We start from the raw sequence: 22,449 nt of genomic DNA, 5'->3' as shown, positions 1-22,449 counted from the left end.
GTTAATTCGTTGATTCAGATGATTAGGTGAGTGGCTTCTTTAGAGTACCTTTTCATGATATGCTCTTTTTTTTTAGATAGGGATTTTTGTTTTTTCTTGACTTTTTTGCCAAAATCATCAATATTAAAATAATAAAAGCCTTGAACTACTTCAGTTGTGTGTAATGAATCTAAAATATATGAAAGTGATGTTTATCAGTACATTACAGAAAATAATGAACTTTATCACAATATGCTAATTGAGAAGGACTAGAATAACTTGAAAGTAGGCACTCGTTTTTGGTGTTGTTTTGCGTTATCCGTATGACCACTAGATGGTGGTACTGGATTGCCGACAGGCAACAAGTCTGTCGCTGCCAGTACAGTACAGTATTGAAAAATGACATCTGGGTAAAACTGAGTAGTAAGCGCTCCTATAAATCAAACTTGGGTATTAACACTACTATTTAGACTAAAATCTTGGCTGACAATTACTGACCACACCAATACAATTATTGCAGGGCATATTCTTAATGTTTAATTAAAAATGAATTTGACCTTATTCAACCCAATGTGTTTCAAATTAGACAATTATTTATATCCATCTATTTTCATTTTCCTCATTAGGGTCACGAATGAGCTTTTGCCTGTTCCAGCTGACTGCCCCTGGATTGACTGCCAGTCAAGTGGAGGAACATATCACAAAACAACATTGTACATCCACACATAAAATGAGAGGGGGAAAGGGTTTAATTACTATATATTTTAATTTTTGAATTTAAAAGAATTACCGTATATGCTCACTGATATGTCGCCCGTGCATTAACTGAGAGAAAACTAAAAGTGCTATCACATAATTTTCTATGCCATTCAATCGGTCTCACTCTCATTTGATACGTATTTATTCATGTACTTTATGCATTATTCATTTTTGGGGAATAATCACTTCAGTCTCATGCTGATTTTTATCCAACACACACGCACACAAACACCCCCACTGCTTACATTGTATGCACATACACTTTAGACCAACAAGATTGAGAAGAATAACAGGTGAAATGATATGAAAGTGCAAATAAACGTTGATTTTACCCCGTCATGGGGTAATGGTTTTTGTTTTTAACCCTTTCAAGGCATTCATTTAAATCATTGGGTGCCATTGACGGCCATTATTCACCTCTCCCAGTCAAAATGGATTGGGAATGATGATCATTAACGGCCAGTCCATCCAGTTTAAATAAATTGAATATCTATTGCAGTCACTGGCATGGAATAAGATAAATACTATAGAAAAATAAAAAATAAAAAAACAACTACTTAGAATGTTACCTGGGGCGTAACCAGTGTATTTCTGAGTTTATTCATTTTAATTTAGTTAATTTAGCTTTTATTAACATTGTATCAATAACTAATGTATTTATAAATATATGAACATAACATAAAATATACAATTATGATGAATAATTTAAATAATTAATATAATGCTGATTTTTTTTTTTTTTTTTTTTTTTTTTTAATGAACAAACATAGTCTCTCGGTATTGAAGGTTTCAAGTGTCAACTTTTGAATGCAGTTCACCATAGTAACCACGGTCCCTAAAAGGATTAATACCCACATTAGATACAAGGGTGTAGGTTTGCATAGGGACGGTAGGGACATAACACTACCAAATTTTCAGGATGATCAAATTATTCCCACCAAATTTTAAGAGACCTTATTTGCAATATGTAATGACTTCAGTTATAAAGGTAATTTTGTCTTCCAATATGTTGTAAGTATAGAAATGACTACCTTTATTAAGTGAGTTATCATCATTATATTTAGACTTACATTTTCCCCTTTTGACTTGCTGAATGTGGCGGTCCATTTTTTCCCCTCAAATCCACATTTGATTGGCTGATGACTTGACCCCTCAACCATCCCGCACACACAGACAACCCCGACAGAATTACGTGTCGATGAAATGCCGCCTCATCTGCCCCCTTCGAAGAGGAAGGATATTAAAAGTGTATTTTCAGCCAGCAGCAGCAGCCACTGTACGTAATGTAAAAAGACATCAATGTTGTGGAGGTGGGCAACACACCACTAACTTTGCTACTGAAAATCCAAACTGCATTTGCTAACCTTATAATTCTAGTAGTAAGCTGCTTATAGTGGTGTCCCCCTGTATGTTTTTACTGATAACATTAAGTAAACTGTGAGAAATGTAGTGAACCGAGATTTACCCCCTTCTCGTCAATTTTCACTTTTATTTTATTTATGTGGTCTTAAAGCAGCTCGAAGGAGCTTTCATTTTTTTGTCGAGTTTGGCTGTGCTTGTAGACAAAAGCAGTAGTGTTTTACCTGAAGGAGGGCTCTATTTTTAATTATTTGTGTTATTCCCAGACTAAAAAATTTTTTCAGTAGTATTCATTTATTTATTTAGACTGACTATGTTGAGTGGTCTTAAGACACATGTTTATTTTTTGCATTCCGAGATTGTTAAGAGATTATTAACAAGTTTATATTTTTGTGTATACTGCTAATTAATGTTCAAATATTGCAATTAAAATTTGCTAATAAAATGCAGACATTTATTCTAACAGCTTTCAAAAAAAAAAAATTGTAATTTTTGAAAACAATGGTTGAACCAATACACATTAAAGTTAGTATAAGTCAATACACATTTATTTTGCATTGAAAATTTAGCCAATCAATTAGTCCGTTAATAAAAATCTATCCATCTAATTAATTAGGTTTATATTCGTGAGAAATGTAGCCCTGAACCCCATTCACCCAATCTGTTTGGTCTTATTAAGGTCCCGTTCACAGCAAAAACTTTACAAACAGGTTATGCTGTCATATCGTCCCCGCCAATGTTGAGACCAAACCTACTTCCTTGATTGGATAATAAATTTCAGGAAATCATTATTATTATTTTTAAGTTAATAAAATAAATAAATAAATAAATAAAAATAAAAAAGGACCAACGACAGCAAGCACAAATTAGCTTTTATTCTGAAATACGACACCGGAAGTTAATTTATCTTTTCGAACTGCTCGGACAGCTTGGATGAATTTTCGACCACTAACCATACAGGTGCGCTCAAGCATTGGCGTTTAATTGTTTGAGGCTTGAAAATGTGACGTCAGCTGGACTCGTCCCCGCGGACGGTGGCTTCTCACGTTTCACGTCGAGGCACTCGTGCACGGTGGAGCAACAAAACTGGCGAAGCAGACAAGCGACACTGAAGAAGCGACGTCTCCTGTTTTTTTCTCCTCCGATCAGTATTGGATGGTTGTTGCGGCGCGCGGTTGTAGAAAACCGTTTTCACGCACAACCAATTTAAAGCATCACGTTTTTGGATTATTTTTCGTTTTTTCACTCGTTTTTTTAAACCGTGTCCAGGGAAATGTAGCGTCTGCCTCGCAGATGTGAGGCACCACATCTGCAGCCTACAGGTCTGTATGACACCATCAATTCAACGTAATGACCGTGCATGTTAAATGAACCAAATATGAGGCATTGTGCGCAAACCATATCGCCCAGAGTAAATTTCTATAGAATTCTAGTTCGATTGACTTGGTAAAATGATATTTTATTTGATAAACTATGGTGATCCTATCGGTCACCCCTTTCCAACCTGAGGAGCATCAACATTTTCCCTCGATTTACCATGCAGTGGACATACTGTAGTGTACATTTGTCTCATTTTAAGTGTAAACGGTGGATACAATCTCTGGTTCGAACTGGCTTTAAAAAGTGATGTAACTCAGCATATTCACCAGTGCACCTAACCTTCTTGTCATTTTTACAGCAAGTCCCCCCTCCCCTTGTTTACCTGCTCTTGAGGAGGAGGAGGAGCTGCTGCAGCCCCATCAACATCTGCCACCTTGGACCCCGGAGGCTTCTGCTTGGTTGATGTAGGAGAAAACGGCAAGTCATAAACGGCCTGCTCCAAGAAGTAGCTGAGGACTATGACTTTTGCAAGGCTCCTTGCATGAAAACAGACCACTGAAGTTGCTGGGCTAAGCTGGTTCCAGTGTCGTGCTGATGACAAGGTCCGGGGAGATATTTGACTGACAGGTGGATCTCTGTCTAGCCTGCAAAGGACAATGGCTCGCCCTGGTCCGGGCTTGCTGCTACCTGCCAATGGTCTGGGCTACCCGCCACAAAACCTGGCAAGAGTGGTGGTCTGGGAGTGGATGAATGAACATGGGCGCTGGAGGCCCTACAGTGCAGCAGTGTGCCACCATATTGAGAACATCCTAAAGGGGGACGCCCGAGGAACTGTAGTCCTGGGACAGGTTGATGGCCAACTATCTCCTTACGTCATAGACCTGCAGTCAATGCATCAGTTTCGACAGGACACTGGTAAGAGACATAAGTTTCATGTGGAAAATTGGGATGCTTGGTTTTTTTTTTTTTTTTTTGTAAGTGTCCAAAAATACATGCAGCCCTAGGAAAAATTTAAGAGAGACCTATTGGACCATTTTCCCTCCTGCAAATACTGTATATTCTAAAAAGGAAATTTGGGGTTATGTTGCTAGCATTTGGTGGAGAAAAGAAAACAACCAAAACTATCAGTTTTACTGAAATATAATGAGGGAAATTGTTTTGCAGAGAAACTGGTAATTTTTCAATGGACTCAAAATTCTTTCCAGAAATGTTTGTTTAGGCCATGAAGAGTTTAAATAGCCTTAGGTGTGAATTCATGGTTATCTGCCACAACATGCAAGCGCTGTGACAATGTCCAGTGCAGTGTGTTACCAGTTACAATAAGCTCAAACTGTCCCGAAATGAGAGCTGACAAAAAATATTGATTCAGGGACACTTTTCTTGTAAGGCGCTAGTGTCAAATATTGATATTTTTTAAAATATATCTTGGTGCTCAAAATGTGGTGCTTTGATTTCTTTGTGGCTCAATAATTCATGACTACACGTGGCGGAATATTTTCAAAGAAAGAATGTACAGTATAAACAGGAGCAAAAGAAGAAAGTGGAATGAGAGAGAATCTAAAAGCAACTGTGCATTGTTTTCTAACCTTGGGAGGATTGGTGAAATATCTGCAATAAGGGGGTTGACGAAACGGGCTTATCTAGTTGTTGTTTTTTTAATTGTTTATAATGCATTTTAATTTTTGTTCAAAGATTGTCCTTTTCCGAAATGTTAAGTTTCTCAAATGTTTTCTTAAAAGTTCTGCCAGGGTACTATAACTTAAGAGTTTAACGTGTCTCATTTACTAAATAAGTTAAGGTCAGAAAAATGGAGAAAAGGAGAAACTGGAGTTTGTCTATTCTGTTTATCATCTTTATGCAGCAGTCTGATTTTTGTTGTTATTGTTAACAAAGCTTAACAATTGAATTGAAATTAATAGTTCACCAAGTCTATGAGTTCACTTCATGAAATGCTATTTTTGTTCAAAACCTTCATGTTTTGTCTCATAATGGCATTTCACACTTGCGCTTTCAATAGGTGCTCCCATTGGGAAGAATACAGTAAACACATGTGACCCTGTCAATTGCATTTTCATTTCCTTTTGGGAGGGTTTAATTTGATCTGATTTTTTTCCCCCCCTCTGTGCCTACAATGACAGTGTTGCTAAATGTAGAAGCGCCCGGGTCACATTTTCAATCCTAGCGGAAGATAATGGATGGATGGATGGATGGAAATTCTTTTATGGGGTTTAGTTCTGGGTCTGGACCCAGACCACGCTCTGCCAATTGGAGATCTCTGCCCTTCAGGATAGTCTGGCCCATACACTGTTGTTTAAAGATTATGGGGTTGCATGGTTTGGAAAATCGTGCTTCCTTCACAAATGATCAACTCTCTTTGGGACTGATTAAAACCAAGCCTTGATGTATTAGACACACAAGTCTTATATAACTTTCAAGGGAATGAATGTGAGTCCTCCATGTCTCGGCCTGCTTCGGAACATCTGAGTTAGGAGTGTCCACATGCCAAGAGATGCCCAGATGAAAGTCGTACTGCAATCATTTATTCATTCAGAAGTGTCACTGGTTCGCCGCGACCTTGCTGAAGGGCACCATGTTAGAGAGGGAGGCACATTCATCAAGCAAATGGGTCCCGTAGCTCGGAGCAAAGGTCTCTTCTCCGGATGTCTGATACATGTGATGAGTTTGAAGTAGACATAAGAATCTGATTTGGTTAAACTATACAATTACTGTTTGAACTGTGCTTCTTTTTATCATGTTTATCATGTTCCTTTAATGTGTTGAATGTGGCTCCGTTTAGAAACGACTAGCGCATACCATGTGAAAGACTGGCCAAACACGCTGACAACTTGAGCAAAGTTTTAGATTTGACATATATCACGCGATAAAAAGCAAACCACATGTCACTTCAAAGCAAAATCTGGCCAGGCCAGTCTTTGTTTGGTTTTGAGCAATTTTCACAGAACAGACTTTCCCTTTTTAAATGTAGCCAGATGTTTTGTTTGGTTTGGGGTTTTGCTCTACTACACTGAAGCTATGTAAGTTCTTACCATTCACTCGCTCCATCTTACTTTATTTTGTTGTTGTCTCTCTTTTTGGAGACAAGATATTTTCCCGCCAATGTTCACTTCTTCTTGATCATTTTTGTTGCATATACTGTGAGTGTCACTATTGGAAACTCTCTGATAAGGAAAATTGATCTTTGAGATAATTTAATGATACTACATAACATCTGAAGAACGATACAAATAGACACGTGTGCATGCAAGGTGACCTCAAGTCTGCATTGATCTACAGTATTCTGTATTATGTAAATTTGCACTGCTTCACTTACACTCTCCTACCACAGCATAAGGTACACCTGCAAACAAGAACTACAAGTATGACACCTTTTTCCCGATAAAAAATAATTTTCCGTGCCAGGAGTGCAACACAATTCTGGAATGGAAACAATATTGTAAACATTATTTCTAATATCTAACTGGAATTGTGGGGCAAATTATTGGACCCCCCCCCCCAAAAAAAAACAAACAAACAAAAAACATTGATACTGTTTTAGTTTGTTTTTGATAGCGTAGGTGTACTTTTGTGTTCTGAAAAGGCACATTATTCTGCAACACAAAACAGGACTCCATTACTTGAACACCTTGTGTGACTGAGTGCGCGCGTTTTGTACTAATGGTTGTTTGCTCACGCTATGAATTCCACTCCTTGACATTGAAAGGTGCAGCTTCTTTGCTAATGGAAAAAAAAAAGAAATCTATAAACTCTAGAGTTGGTTAGGGCACTAATTTAACTAATTGACTGAAATTGACGGAGAAATGCAGGCAACAACTGATCAATGTCAGCCTTCCCAGTTAAAATGGGTTGGAAATTTAGCACATCGCTGGTTTAAAGCAGTAATGTGAAGTAATTTCATAACATGCCAAATAGGGTCACAATTAAAGTAATTAAACATTGTCCAACAAATAAAGCATGAAAAAATCATTTATATGTTGAATATTTGACAAAATAACCGCGTTTCCGAAGTTCGAGCCTGAAAGGGGACGAACCCGGAAGTGATACATCACACCGGGAACAGCGATGGCAGCTCCATACATACGGCCGCCATACAAAGCCCTTCAAACAATGATTCAAACAGCGATATAAGCGATAGATCGAGTGCTAGGGAGGAGATCCAAGTTTTTGAAGAGTTGGAGGAAGAAGAGGAGGTTGGAATTTTATGTTGGACCTAACATGTATTAGCCAGACGGTAATCAGGATGCAACCAATGTGCCTAGACTACCTGACATGGAATGGATACAAGACCCATCGAGATTACAAGATTGGTAAGATATAGGCGGTTATTATTTTCGTGATTTGAAGATGCAGGCATTTGCACATAATTTCATGTTTTGTCTATCTGATGACATTGTTAAAAAAAATAATAGTCAGACTTCATGTTCATTTTGACAGATCCGGCAGCTCTCGTGCATATAAAATGATAATATAAAAACGTTGGGGGGAAAGAAGGAGATGAGTCGTTGATGGCTTTCTCCACTTTATTGTGGCAACAATAAGAAAACAAAATAATAGCGGACTGCCGCCACATTCGACCGCGAAGTTTTGCTTCTCGCTGATCTCCTCCTCGCTTCCTACTACTCCAACGTCTCTTAAACGGATTGTGCCTTGTGTCTTGTTATGAGCTTTTTGTTTACAAATGTATCGAACACACGACGTGCTGACAGCTTTGTTCCCTTATTAACACATGGAGCTGACAGTACGAGGCTCTCGGGGCTGGGGCTCTCGGCAGGAAGTGGTGTCTAATGGCGTGAGGAAATGTAGTTTTTTCACACAAGCGAACAGATTACAAAGCACCACTTCAGTGTTGTCCCGAGACTACATTTCCCATGATTCACTGCGTGACCTGTGCGCTCGCTGATTCGCTGCCAGACATTAAAATCAACACGCATGTTGTTGTCACCTGTCAGCGGCTCTTGTACGGAAAACACAAACTAGAAGGTTATCAAGCGATCACCGTGAAAGAAACGGCGAACCGTACAAATGCAATGCAATGCAATGCTTGAAGCATGAAGGTGGAAATACATAATACAAATACAAATAAATGTGCACAAACTAACCGGCGGTGTGTGTCTCTTACTGCAACGTGACCGTGAATTACCGCAACGCCGACCCGTTTAGTTGCACATCCACACCCGTTTCCCAATTGACAGTGGATTAACCCTTTTGGACAAGATCGTAGATGACGCACAATTTAAACACGCTTAACCTGAACGCAACAACAACTATGATCTGGGATTGCCACGAGTTAACTTTCGGCGAACGTCGCTAGTTTATACTGTTCATTCCACAACAGTTGGCAGCTCTGCTTTGACAAAGTCATCAGTCATCTATCCAAAAATCACACTTACTTTTTGGCAAATCCTTGATCATAAGCAGACCGGTTAAGGAAGCAGGCATCTTCGAAGTGTTTGCAGCAGAGAACACTACTCGATGATGGCGTGAAATTCATTCGCTTAGTGCGAACAAAATATGTCCATTTATGTGCCCTGCTATCCTTTGGCCACTCATACAACTTTTCGTTTGAGTGAGAACAAAACATCGCCACACACCGCCGTGGCATCTTACCGAGAAGCAATGCAACAAACAATATTGTTCTATGGCGCACTTCCCTCGTACTTCCCGGTGTGACGTAATTTCCGAAGATTGCCGAAGAAAAGCATTTTCGTTGTCAAGGGCGTTGCTATGGGTTAAACAAAGAATCTGAAAGGGAAAAAACAAAAAACAAAAATATGCTTGTAACTGTTTAGACATTGATATTATTCAAAAACATGGTTGGCCAACCTTACTTCACATTACTGCTTTAAGATTAGCATTCACAGTCAGGTTCTTCCAGTTTAAATGAATTGGACATTTATCTGTGTCAGTAGTGAGCAATTTTTTATATTTGGACTTTCTTTTTTGTTTTAATGTTTTTTAATTGTAAACAATTGGGGAAAAGTGTAAATACTATTTATTTTAATTTCATTTGTTTAAATAAACTTTAAAAAAGGGAACTGCAATTACTCTTTGTTTAAATGTTTATTGAGAACAAAAACAGGATTCCTGTTCTTATTCATTTTAACTTTGTGAATAAATGTGATGTCCACATACAGTATGTGGATGCCAGGTTCTTATGAGATACTTTTTTTAAATGACCAAAATAACTCACTTGCCCTATAAAGTTTTAATGACACACTTCAATTCCCTTCTGAAATATTTTACTACTATTTTTCTGTATGTCTTCTCACATATACTACTACTGTAGGTGAAACACATAATTGCTCTTGCTTTATGTTGAAAAAGTAAAGCCAATCCATATGGAAGCCCATTCCCGCCACTGAAGGGGGGGGGGGGGGAGGAATTAAATTTTTAAAAATGTTTTCCAACAAAACAAGAAGCCCGCAGTATCAGTCTGTTATACAGTAAATATAGTTACCAACTAGTGTAGGCAATAGCGCATTGTGTGTCTGTGTTGGCTGCAGAATGATCCAAGCCACCATTTGTCAGCTCTGAGCAATGCACTGGGGCATGATGTTTTATTGCTCCTTGTTGTGAGATGTTCTGTGTGTTACCTTCCCCCACGGCTGGTGTAAACCTGTCACATGAAGGACTGACAGACAGCAGGCTGGTCACCTACTCCCATCTCTTCTTTGCTCTCTTCTTACCCTGTCCATTTCTGCATTTTATGTACTATATTTTCCATACTATAAGGTACTAAATACTAAATACTAAAAGCCTTCAATTTCCTCTATAGCTGACAGTGCTTTATAATCCGATGAGCCTTATATATGGCTCAATATCGGTTCATCATGGCATGACATTCCCTTTAGCGTACATCCATCTAGTGAATGCATAACGCAACTTCAACCACTACTACTACTGCCACTGCGCCTTGTAACAAAGTGCACCCTTTAAAAGACAACAGTTTAAAAATAGGCAATTCATTGAAGGTGCAACTTGTACTCCGATGTGCCTTATACATGGATCAATATTAGTTAATGATGGCATGACATTCCCTTTAGCGCAGGGGTCCCCAACCTTTTTTTGCACCACGGACCGGTATGATTTGGGTCTTTTTTACACGGACCGGTGTTCTGTCAAATTTTGCACCCTTATAAAATTTTGCTCCCAAAGTTTTTGTGGCCGTTAAAAAGCCCTCTTCTATATTCAGTTGGACTCTCAATGTTATCCAACGTTGCTAAAAAACTATTTACATCATAAACATACATTTGCAACATGAAAATGGCGTAAATTAATGCTTAACGACACTGCGAAGTTGTTAAGTGAGAGAGCTGCGTGCAGTTTTTGTGTGCAGCTAACATGGCAAACGTAAGTTAATATTCCTTTCTTTAAAGAAAGTTTGTAGTGTTTACTTTGGAATCGCTGCATTCGCGGCCATTTACGATTAGTTACGCGCATGGAAAATTTGTCAGAACAACGGCAATGTGCGGCAGAAAAATACAGCAAATATAAAATAACATTTGTTTTTAGCCCCGTTGTGTTAAGTGCTGGGAAAAAAATAACCCACCCGCTGAATCAGTGGGAGGCCTGAGCTTGTTTCGCTGAGACGAGATGGTCCCATCAAAGTGTGATGGGAGAGTGAGAGAAGCCCACTTCACAAAGATACAATGTTGGAAATTGTAGCACAGTTTTCAATGCTCTCCTAGCGATGTCAGGATATTCCGGAATTACTTTAATCCAGAACCTCTGTAGAGTTGTTGTCTCAAATGTATGTTTAAGGTCGCCGTCATTTGTAACCTCTGCAAATTGATCCTCCTGTTGCACTGACATGCTCGAATCACTCAGTTTATTCACAAACGGGTCACCAATCCACTCCTTCGCAGTTTGTGGGTCTTTAGTGATTGTGAAGTAGCATAGATTTTGTTTCCTTCGAGGTTGTAGGCTCATGTTCTGGCTCGTCAGGTGCCCTTTTCCCCGCAAAAATTCCCATTTCCCCATAAAAAATCTTTCCACAGACGTCTGTTTTTCAGTCATTCTAGTGTGGTGGCTAATTATTTCCGGGAACAAATGTGATGCGCTCACCCTATGTCAGACATTATTATCGAGGACAAGAGCACATAGATATGGCGGAAAACACAGACAAGAGTGAAAAAGCAGTTTCTGCTCTTGCACCCCTCTTTAAAATAAACTGCTGTATTTTAAGCCAAAAGAACTGTTGTGTTTGATAGAACAATATGTCTATATGCTGCCATAGCAGATTCATGGCGCACTAAGCCTCCGAACTATTTTTAATTTGTCCGTTTACCCTGAAAACCTCCGTTTACAGACGTCACGCAACCACTTTTGTTTTAACCTAGCCATAAAAAGAAGGTAAGTAATTGTATTTATTATTAAAAATGTGTCATTTTTAACTTAGAATCATTAATTTATGTCTAGTATTTAGTTAAAAAAAAAAAAAGACTATAGAAAATTATTCACTCACATATTTTAAACTTTTAAACAATTTACATCACAATGAAAGATTCGGCGTCAGTAAAAAAGTCACGGATATCTACCTCATAGGTATCGCTTAATTGTATTTTTTTTGTTACCGTCGCATTTTCCCCAATATGTTAGAAGATAAATAATCAATCCAAACAAAAATAACATTAAATAAAAAAACTCCAGTCCCCATTCTGTATCAGCAGCTTTAAACTACATTCAATTAATTTAATGTTGTGAATCAACCGTTAAAGTTGTTAAAATTGCTCCCGTTATTCCATAATTTCCCTTTTGTCTACTTTTGACATGTGAAAGTTTTAAAACTATTTTAAAGATAGATTCAAGTCAATATTTTACCGATTTAGGAGTATTTTAGATAAAAAGTTAATTAGGTTTGCTTGGAAGGTTCGCTACAACAGCATTGCAGGGAAGTGTACTGCTTTAAGATGGCGGCCGTTTACTAACCGCCGCATCTAGCTTTTTGCAGATGTGCTGCTACCGCTACCGAGTCTATAATGCATCTAGTCCTATATAAATGATATCTACCGTAACATTATGTAGCTTAGCTGTACTTGTAGCAGCTTTTCGGCAGCAGTCAGGTATGTTGTTGTGTTTTTTTATCTCGTGGTATGAGTTGAGCTAGAGCCGTGAGTTGAGCGTTGGCATTACCCGAGGGGCCGGTTAATGAGAAGCATGATGTTTAGCTACTCCCGCTCCGTTCTGTCCCGAAGACCGCGCGGCGCGCTGAGTGTGTTGTACTTCCGCTTTACTTGGCATATTTCAATAATCGGAATTTGGATGTTTGTGAATCGTTCTCGAATCTTCCACGGCCGAATCGCAAATAATCTAAGAATCGGAAATTTTGCACACCTCTATAGAGTAGACATGGATACTGGTGTGTTAAAGGGCACAGTCCAAAGTTAATTTCACCATTATGCAGTTGTTAATAAATTATTATTTCTTATGCGGCCCGGTACCAAATGCGCTGGCAGTTGGGAACCCCTGCTTTTGCGCATCTCCATCCAGTGGGTGCATGATGTAACCCCAACCACCACTACCACTACTACTGCCCCTTATAATGCAGTGCACCCTATATATGAAAACAGTTTTAAAATAGGCCATTTATTGTAGGTGCCCCTTATACTGCGATGTGCCTCATACTAGTATATGGACCAATATTGGTTAATCATGGCATGCCATTCCCTTTAGCACAACTCCATGTATTGGAAGCATAATGTAATTCCAACCACTAGTTCTACTTTGCTTTATAATGCGGTGCGCCCTATACGTGAAATCAGTCTTAAAATAGGCCATTCATTGAATGTGCGCCTTATACTCCGATGTACCTTATAGTGCGAAAGATACGGCATTTGTTTGATCTTAAACATTCTCGTGGGGAAAAACATGTTTTTTTGTTAATTGGGATGGAGTGTAATTTTTCATGGCACTGTACAGTACAGTTTAAGCTCCACTTTCATTTATATGTGGATGAATATCTGGCAGAAATGAGGTTTTGGTTCACATCCAAGAAGAATTGATCTATTGTGTTCCCTAGAGGGATGCTTGAACCTCTAAACACTTGTGTAGACTGATCCCCTTTCACTACACACAAACTTATCTGCCATATCCATCATGTACCCAACCGTGTGGCCTCTGTTTCACATCGTATTTATTGAGTTTGCTTACTGACTTTGTTTTTGCTGTGATGCAGAAGTGACACAAAGCACAGTGACAAATAAGTGTGTACTCAGGAATGACTGCTACGTTGTCAAGGTGAACATACAAAAACAGATGGTGGTAGGCTAAATGGTATTTGTATGTGTACTCCAATATTTGTTTCTTAATTAAACATGACTTCTTGTTGACTTGACTTGATTCACTGTTCTGTATGAAGGATTTTCTCAAGAGGCTGAACTAGGATTTAGTATTGTCGGCAAAAATTGCTCCTTGGCTGAGACTTTTCTTTGTGTTGTTGTCAGAAAAAAAAAAGACTTGGCAGAGATGATTTGTGGTTTTCCATTGAAGAAGTAATACATCAAAAGTAAATTCAGATACAACCTCAGCGAGGGGATGCATTTATGGTAAACTGTCCTCCTCTTGAGCTCAGATGCACTAGCACATATCTGCAGAACTCACTCGCCCTCTCATTTCTAAATTGTATCTTGCATGGAAAAAATGTGCAGTTTGAGCTCCCACGTCAGGTATCTCCTGCAGCCGGTAGTTCCTGTAAACAATCCTAAGGGAAATGATTCCCCGATTGCCCTGAAAGTGAGTTACAGTGTGTATAAGATAAGGGGCATCTGCAGAGAAATTCTGGCCTTGAACACATGTGCATGATTGTGAGCCATGAGCTGAACAAGTGGAGCATATGATAATTGAGTCAACAACTAAAGCATGAAGCATGAGTTATATGCTGTATATGTAAGAAAACTATGTAAATAAGTGTGACTGCTTGACTACTGCCCATTTTGTAATTAGATTACAGTATTTGTTTCGTTATACATTTTAAGGATGTTTGGAGGGAGAATTTTCAACATGCAGTATGTGCAGTTGTCTTCAATGTTTGTGGAGTGCGGTGCAGCAGGTTCTACCATTTATTTTAAGTGCATTACAATGGCTTGAGAACTGATCCGGTATTTGTTCTGTGATGTTCATGCTGCTGGAAGTAGTGTAGTAAAAACCCAGTGAAGTGGTTCACTTTTTGTCCAATCTTCCATTTAGATTCGTATGAAGAGACAATGCTCTGTGCTCCCTCACAGATGATACAGTAGATTGAGCAAAAGATGGGGACGAGATGGCAAAAAATGTGCTTGATTTAACAATTTGTAAAAAAAAAAAAAAAAAAAAAAAAAAAAAAAAAAAAAATGTCTGATGGTGAAGACATACGCATTTTCCCATATACAGTATGCTCTGTTCCGCTGAGAAACACCTCTGGTTTTAAACTTTCAGAGCACGTTAAATACTTGCTGCAGATGATTAACGAAGGGTGGTCTGAATTATTTTTTTGTATTACTTTTCATGTGGCTGATTACCATAATTTTCAGACTATAAGCCGCTACTTTTTCCCCTCATTTTGAATCGTGCGGCTTATTTATTAGTTTAGTATGTAACACTTTATTTTACAGCGGCGTCATAAGACTACCATACGACGGTTATAAATATGGCATGACACTATTATGGGTATCAATGAATACATATGACATACAGTGTATCACAAAAGTAGTACACCCCTCGCATTTCTGCAGATATTTAAGTATATCTTTTCATGGGACAACATTGACAAAATGACACTTTAACACAATGAAAAGTAGTCTGGCTGCAGCTTATATAATAGAGGTCATTTATTTTCCCCTCAAAATAACTCAAAATATAGCCATTAATATCGAAACCCCTGGCAACAAAAGTGAGTACACCCCTTAGAAAGTACATCCCTAAGTGTCCAAATTGAGTACTGCTTGTCACTTTCCCTCCAAAATGTCATGTGACTCATTAGTGTTACTAGGTCTAGGTATGCATAGGGAGCAGGTGTGTTCAAATTTGTAGTGCAGCTCTCACACTCTTTCATACTGGTCACTGAAAGTTTCATGGCACCACATGGCAAAGAACTCTCTGAGGATCTTTAAAGACGTATTGTTGCACTACATGAATATGGCTACAAGAAAATTGCCAACACAGTAAAACTGAGCTGCAGCACAGTGGCTAAGATCATCCAGCGTTTTAAAAGAGCAGGGTCCACTCAGAGCAGGCCTTTGTGTGGTCGTCCAAAGAAGCTGAGCACATGTGCTGAGCGTCACATCCAAGTGCTTTATTTGAAAGATCGTCGCAGAAGGGCTGTCAGCATTGCTGCAGAGATTGAAGAGGTGGGGGGTCAGCCTGTTAGTGCTCAGACCATACGCCGAACTCTACATCAAATTGGTGTGCATGGCTGTCACCTCAGGAGGAAGCCTCTTCTGAAGACGGTATGCAAGAAAGCCCGCAAACAGTTTGCTGGAGACATGTCAAAAAAGCACATGGATTACTGGAACCATGTCCAATGGTCTGATGATACGAAGATTAATTTGTTTGGTTCCGATGGTCTCAAGCATGTGTGGCAGCGACCTGGTGGGGAGTACAAATATAAGTGTGTCATGCCTACAGTCAAGCATGGTGGTGGGAATGTCATGGTCTGGGGCTACATGAGTGCTACAGGTGTTGGAGAGTTACATTCCATTGAGGGAAACAGGAACTCCAACATGTACTGTGAAATACTTCAGCAGAGCATCATACCCTCCCCCCAGAAACTGGGTTGCAGGGCAGTGTTCCAGCATGAGAGTGACCCCAAACACACCTCCAAGATGACCACTGCTTTACTGAAGAGGCTGAGGGTAAAGGTGATGGACTGGCCAAGCATGTCTCCAGACTTGAACCTAATAGAACATCTTTGGGGGATCCTCAAGCGGAAGCTGGAGGTGCGCAAAGTCTCAAATATCCAGCAGCTCTGCAACGTCATCATGGAGGAGTGGAAGAGCATTCCAGTGGAGTGGATTCCTGTGAAGCTCTGGTCAACTCCATGCCCAAGAGAGTAAAGGCAGTTCTAGATAATAGTGGTGGCCACACAAAATATTGACAGCTGGCATGTTGTATGTTAATATTGACCACTTTCACTAACGGGTATACTCACTTTTGTTGCCAGGGGTTTAGATATTAATGGCTATATTTTGAGTTATTTTGAGGGGAAAATAAATTAACTGTATTATACAGTGGGGAGAACAAGTATTTGATACACTGCCGATTTTGCTGGGTTTCCCACTTGCAAGCCATGTAGAGGTCTGTAATTTGTATCATAAGTTCTCTTCAACTGTGAGGGACGGAATCTAATACAAAAATCCAGAAAATCACATTGTATAATTTTTAAATAATAAATTTGTATTTAACTGCATGAAATAAGTATTTGATACATTACCAACTAGTAAATATTTCGGCTCTTAGTTCTTTTTTAAGAACACCTCCTGTTCTCCACTCATTACTGGAAGTAACTGCACCTGTTTGAACTATTACCTGTAGAAAAGACGCCTGTTCACATGCTCAAACAAACAAACTCCAACCTCTCCACAATGGCCAAGACCAAAGAGCTGTGTAAGAACATCAGAGATAAAATAATAGACCTGCACAAGGCTGGGATGGGCTACAGGAAAATAAGCAAGCAGCTTGGTGAGAAGGTAACAACTGTTGGTGCGATTATTAGAAAATGGAAGAAGTTCAAGTTGACGGTCAATGTGCCTCGTTCTGGGGCTCCATGCAAGATCTCACCTCGTGGGGCATCACTGATCATGAGGAAGTTGAGGGATCAGCCCAGAACTACACGGCAGGACCTGGTCAATGACCTGAAGAGAGCTGGAACCACAGTCTCCAAGAAAACCATTGGAAACACATTACGCCGTCATGGATTAAAATTCTACAGCGCACGGAAGGTCCCGCTGCTGAAGCCAGTGCATGTCCAGACACGTCTGAAGTTTGCCACTGACCATCTGGATGATCCAGAGGAGCAATGGGAGAAGGTCATGTGGTCGGATGAGACCAAAATTGAACTTTTTGGTCTAAACTCGACTCGTCGTGTTTGGAGGAAAAAGAAGGATGAGTACAACCCCAAGAACACCATCCCAACCGTGAAACATGGAGGAGGAAACATTATTTTTTGGGGTTGCTTCTCTGCCAAGGGTGCAGGACGACTGCACCGTATTGAGGGGAGCATAAGTGGGGCCATGTATCGCCAGATCTTGGCTGACAACCTCCTTCCTTCAGTGAGAGCCCTGAAGATGGGTCGTGGCTGGGTCTTCCAGCATGACAACGACCCAAAGCACACAGCCAAGGCAACTAAAGAGTGGCTTCGTAAGAAGCATCTTAAGGTCCTGGAGTGGCCTAGCCAGTCACCAGATCTGAACCCGATAGAAAATCTATGGAGGGAGCGGAAAGTCCGTGTTGCCCGGCAGCAGCCCCGAAACCTGAAGGCTCTGGAGAAGATCTGCATGGAGGAGTGGGCCAAAATCCCTGCTGCAGTGTGTGCAAACTGCAAACCTTGTCAAGGACTACAGGAAACGTTTGGTATCTGTAATAGCAAACAAAGGTTTCTGTACCAAATATTAAGTTCGATTTTTTGTGATGTATCAAATACTTATTTCATGCAATTAAATGCAAATTTATTATTTAAAAATCATACAACGTGATCTTCTGTTTTTTTTTTTTTTATTAGATTCTGTCCCTCACAGTTTAAGAGAACTTATGATACAAATTACAGACCTCTACATGCTTTGCAAGTGGGAAAACCAGCAAAATCGGCAGTGTACCAAATACTTTTTCTCCCCACTGTATAAGCTGCACATAGACTACTTTTCATTGTATCAAACTAATTTTGTCAGTGTTGTCCCATGAAAAGATATACTTAAACATCTGCAGAAATGCAAGGGGTGTACTCACTTTTGTGATACACTGAATGTCATTAAGTGTCATCTGGCAAATTATGTCACTAACTCCATTTATGTCCAGCCAACCATTGAAAAGTGAGATCATTTTCCAGATGACAAAATATCTGTCATAAGCATTTATTAATGCTCATGGCAACGTCATGTCATGATTATGATGGTCTTACGACACTCTTATGGCGCCACTGTGAAATAAAGTGTTACCAAATACCATAACTAGCAATTAATCAAACAACTGGAAAAGTAACTGAATAAAAAATAAATAGCACACAACATGAATTTTAATTATTTACATCTGTAGCTCTGCAATGCATGCTAGGAGGCATGTTGGACGACAACCGTATTAATAGCAGGTGGCAGCAAAGGTTACCGTCTCCCTCAAGGGAACAGTGATGGCCAAATGAAGCTTCTTGAAGCAATGAAGCTCCACAGCCAATTGGTTCAAAGCTTCATGGTGGTTCATTTGGTCTTATGATGCCGCTGTCAAATAAAGTGTTACCGGTTAATATCTTTTGGTGTTAATATCCCATAATACAGTAAGGACAGCTGCGGATTATAGTGCAGTGTGGCTTATCTATGAACAAATGCTGTTTTTGTGTCAAATTTGGTGGGTGGAGGCTTATAGTCAGGTCTATCTTATAGTCCGAAAACGACTGTATGTAGTAATTGTTAATTTGGTTGACTCTGGGTGGGAACAGTACAAATTCCATGTACTACACCTGTTAATGGACAGGTGCTGCATGCATCACCAACACAAGCATCAGAAGAATGAACAAATCAATTCAAAATGATGCTACGTATTTCTACAAAGGGGAGTGATAGCACCTTTTGTAATTTTTCGTATCATTGAGAATATTTTCGCTGTTGTGATTTACCCCTAGAAGTATACTAGTTATTGTGCATGCATTGCATTGAATACAAGAACTTTAGCAGAAATTAAGTGATGCTGAGCCAAGGCAATTCCAAAGTCACTGTAGCCCAAACCTGCTGGCTGGGTTCCATTTGGACGTCAACAGTTCATGGACTGGTGCGATGCTGTGTAGCAGAGAGGAGGGCGGCGGGGATTGTGACTGAGGTGAGGAGTGAAGAGGAACAGAGTGAGAGGTGGAGCGTTTTCCTGATGAAAAGTGACAGCCCACAAGTAAGGCAGCTTTAGAATGCTATGTAGGTTGGCTTGATGTTACAATGCTACATTGTAGCACCATTTTCAAATAGGCTTATTTTGCTATGGTTCCATAATTTGGAATGAATATCAACATTGATATAGTACTTAAGTCATCCTGTTTTGAATTTCAGAAATGGCTTTTTGCGTCATTGCCACTGTAGGAAAAAAATCAGCTTTTTGAGGTTTATTATTATTTCAGCTTTCACTTATATGTTACATTTTATTGCTTATTTAAACTTTTTATCACTAATTTAGTATCAATAAATTCAACTTTTGTCCACCTTGCTGTTCACCTTGGCTTGAAGTCGCCTGTATGGTTGTGCCCTTGTACTTGACTGTTTGAGCTTAGCACTTGTATTAGAAATGTCTTGTACTGGCCGTGAGATGCTGCATTTTCATTTTTTTGCATCACATATGCTTTGAAATTCATAGGCTCTGGTTTACAAGAATGCTCTCAATCCTAAAAAAAATGTTCCTGTCAAAAATGGAATGACTATAGTGCTTTGCATCATATTAGCTTTATTTTATAGCCAGGGTCGACAATATGGATGGCCCGGACGTTTAAAAAACAAAACAAAAAAAAACTTATTTTTAACATTAATCCCCAGTGTTTCCGTGTTTTGATGACGTTACACTATCCCGATCAAAGACAACCTTACCGTCTATGCAGCCAGCCGTTGCTTTCCGTGAGGCGTAAACACACCTCGTTCATTCTCTCGCTCCTGCGTGAACATGCACAACCTCATAACTGCTGCTGATTGATTGTCAGTATCTCAGTACCCAGTGTTATACTACAAGACTACATTTTTCTGAAACCCCCAGAGCCAGGCCAAGCAAAAGTGAAAAAAGACTACTCAAGAAAGAGAAAGTCACAGGAGGAGTTGAGGTAAAGCGAAATCCAATATGAAAAGGAAAGGGAGAGAAAGTTTCTGCCCCAGTGGCTGGACCGCTGGAATTGGCTCGGCTAAGATGAGACAAAAAAAAAAAAAAAAACGAGGTGTGCTGTGAGGTGAGCAGATCAATGCCCACATATGCAGACAAGTAAGTTAGGTTTCATACTCGTGAACTTTTGTCTAAGGAATGAACATAGCATATGATAATTCATCCGTGTGACTATGGATAAAATATCGCCATAACGATGGTCTAGCTTGAAAATTGTTAGCCATAATTGCCTTAGTCATCTCTTTGACTTCTAAATTGTTGCCACAACAACTGAGCCAGGGGAGACTTCCAGAGGGCGGTAAGGGGAAGAGAGGAAAGCTTCGCCCAGGAACGGGTCGGCTTCGTCCTTCGTTTTTGCACCATTTCGCTGCACTTTTCATTAAATCGACTTTAAAAAAAATTCTTTTTCGTGATAATTGGAATCAATAACTGCCGCATTGACCTGAGCCAGTGGTATTGATAGTGGGGCCTCCTCGGCAGTGCCTAATTTCCCTTATTGTCTACCCCGCAGCTGATGTTTGTCATTTCATGCGGGGTGTGTGTTGGATCAAAAACAGTGTGCAGTCCGACATTTACAGAAGGCATCATTTGACTGTTAGCAAAATCACACTGACGCAACTGGGGCTGCCATCAGTTATAGAGAAGAGAAAACACGTCACATTTTTTGCTCTCACTCTACAGTCTCAGGCCATGACTGCACAGTGGCAGCATGATAAATTCTTAAATCCAAAATTAAAGCCCAAGGTGCTTTTGAGAAAGTGTCATTGTCCCAGTGTGAGCTCACGCAGTCGGCATTTCACACTCGCTAGAAAGCATATGACAGTCAGTATGAACCGTGGTACAATGACTCATAAACCATTAAGCAACGGATTCATTTAGTGTTTGAATTCAAATCGACCAATGTTTCACCAAACGGCATTTTCAGTGACAGTGAGATGAATACATGCATAATTATAGTCTACATCACAAAACACCTCACCTTCCCCATGCCAAAGTACTTCAATTTTGATTCTTTAATAGTAGGTAATAGCTGGTATGAGATTCTGACGGTATGATAACCTTAAGCAAAAATATTACGCTTTCATTGTATTGCAATTACAGCTCTAAAATGTGTTACTTTGGGATACAGTGGTTAAGACAAAACTTTTTTCCATTGAACAAGATTTTTATTTTTCAAAACATTAGCAAATGGGAACATTTGTATAATGTTAAGTTAAAAATAAATACCACAGCTAAACATGCTGGAGTTAACTCTCGTTGCTGGTGGGAAATGTTCATGATAGTATCTACTGTTTGGATAGCTGCTCGTGTTGCAATCAAGAACCGGAATATTAACCATCAGCCACCTTGCGGTCCTCGATAATATGTTGGAATAAACACAGGGGAAGTATTGACGTCGTCACGTATGGATGAAATGGAAAGGACACTTTCGTGTATATCGACACTTGGTGAGTCTAATCAAATTATGTACAGTAGACGTGCTGGGGTCCACATTGTCGCAGACTGTAAGGTGGCTGATTGCTAGAAATCTGCTTTTCAGAAATCATTTTTTGAATATGGCACGAGCAATACCTCGCTCATCTGCACACGACCTAGAAGTTTCTACCTACTTCTGCCTTCCTACTGCAACTCCGCCCGACAATGTAAAAAGAAAAATGCGATATTGGATAATTCCTCGCGGCACACCTGACGACCTCTCAAGGCACACCAATAGAAAAAAACACTGCTGTAGTCTATTTCTATTAATGGTGGACATCTGATACCTTTTGAATGATAATTATTAGGGCTGTTCCGATCATGTTTTTTTGCTTCCGATCCCGATCGTTTTAGTTTGAGTATCTGCCGATCCCGATATTTCCCGATCCGATTGCTTTGTTTTGCTCCCGATTCAATCCCAATCATTCCCGATAATTTTTCCCGATCATATACATTTTGGCAATGCATTAAGAAAAAAATGAATAAAACTCGGACGAATATATACATTCA

General features: G+C 39.5%; 1 protein-coding gene across 2 annotated transcripts in view; it reads left to right on the top strand.

Moving 5' to 3' along the window:
- Nucleotides 1–3,024: 3,024 nt before the first annotated feature.
- The window catches only part of LOC130913453 (E3 ubiquitin-protein ligase DTX1), a 60,245-nt gene continuing 40,820 nt past the window's right edge, over nt 3,025–22,449 (top strand). For both annotated transcript variants that reach the window (XM_057832085.1, XM_057832084.1), the window contains exons 1-2: nt 3,025–3,419; nt 3,776–4,332. In XM_057832085.1, coding sequence (XP_057688068.1) covers nt 4,074–4,332 — 259 coding nt within the window. In that variant the 5' untranslated portion in view covers nt 3,025–3,419; nt 3,776–4,073. The remainder of the gene's footprint in view (nt 3,420–3,775; nt 4,333–22,449) is intronic.

This window comes from Corythoichthys intestinalis, chromosome 3 (genome assembly GCF_030265065.1).
Source record: "Corythoichthys intestinalis isolate RoL2023-P3 chromosome 3, ASM3026506v1, whole genome shotgun sequence".
Lineage (NCBI taxonomy): Eukaryota > Metazoa > Chordata > Actinopteri > Syngnathiformes > Syngnathidae > Corythoichthys > Corythoichthys intestinalis.
Note: the sequence above shows the minus strand (reverse complement) of the source record. Positions and strands in the feature narration are given on the sequence as shown.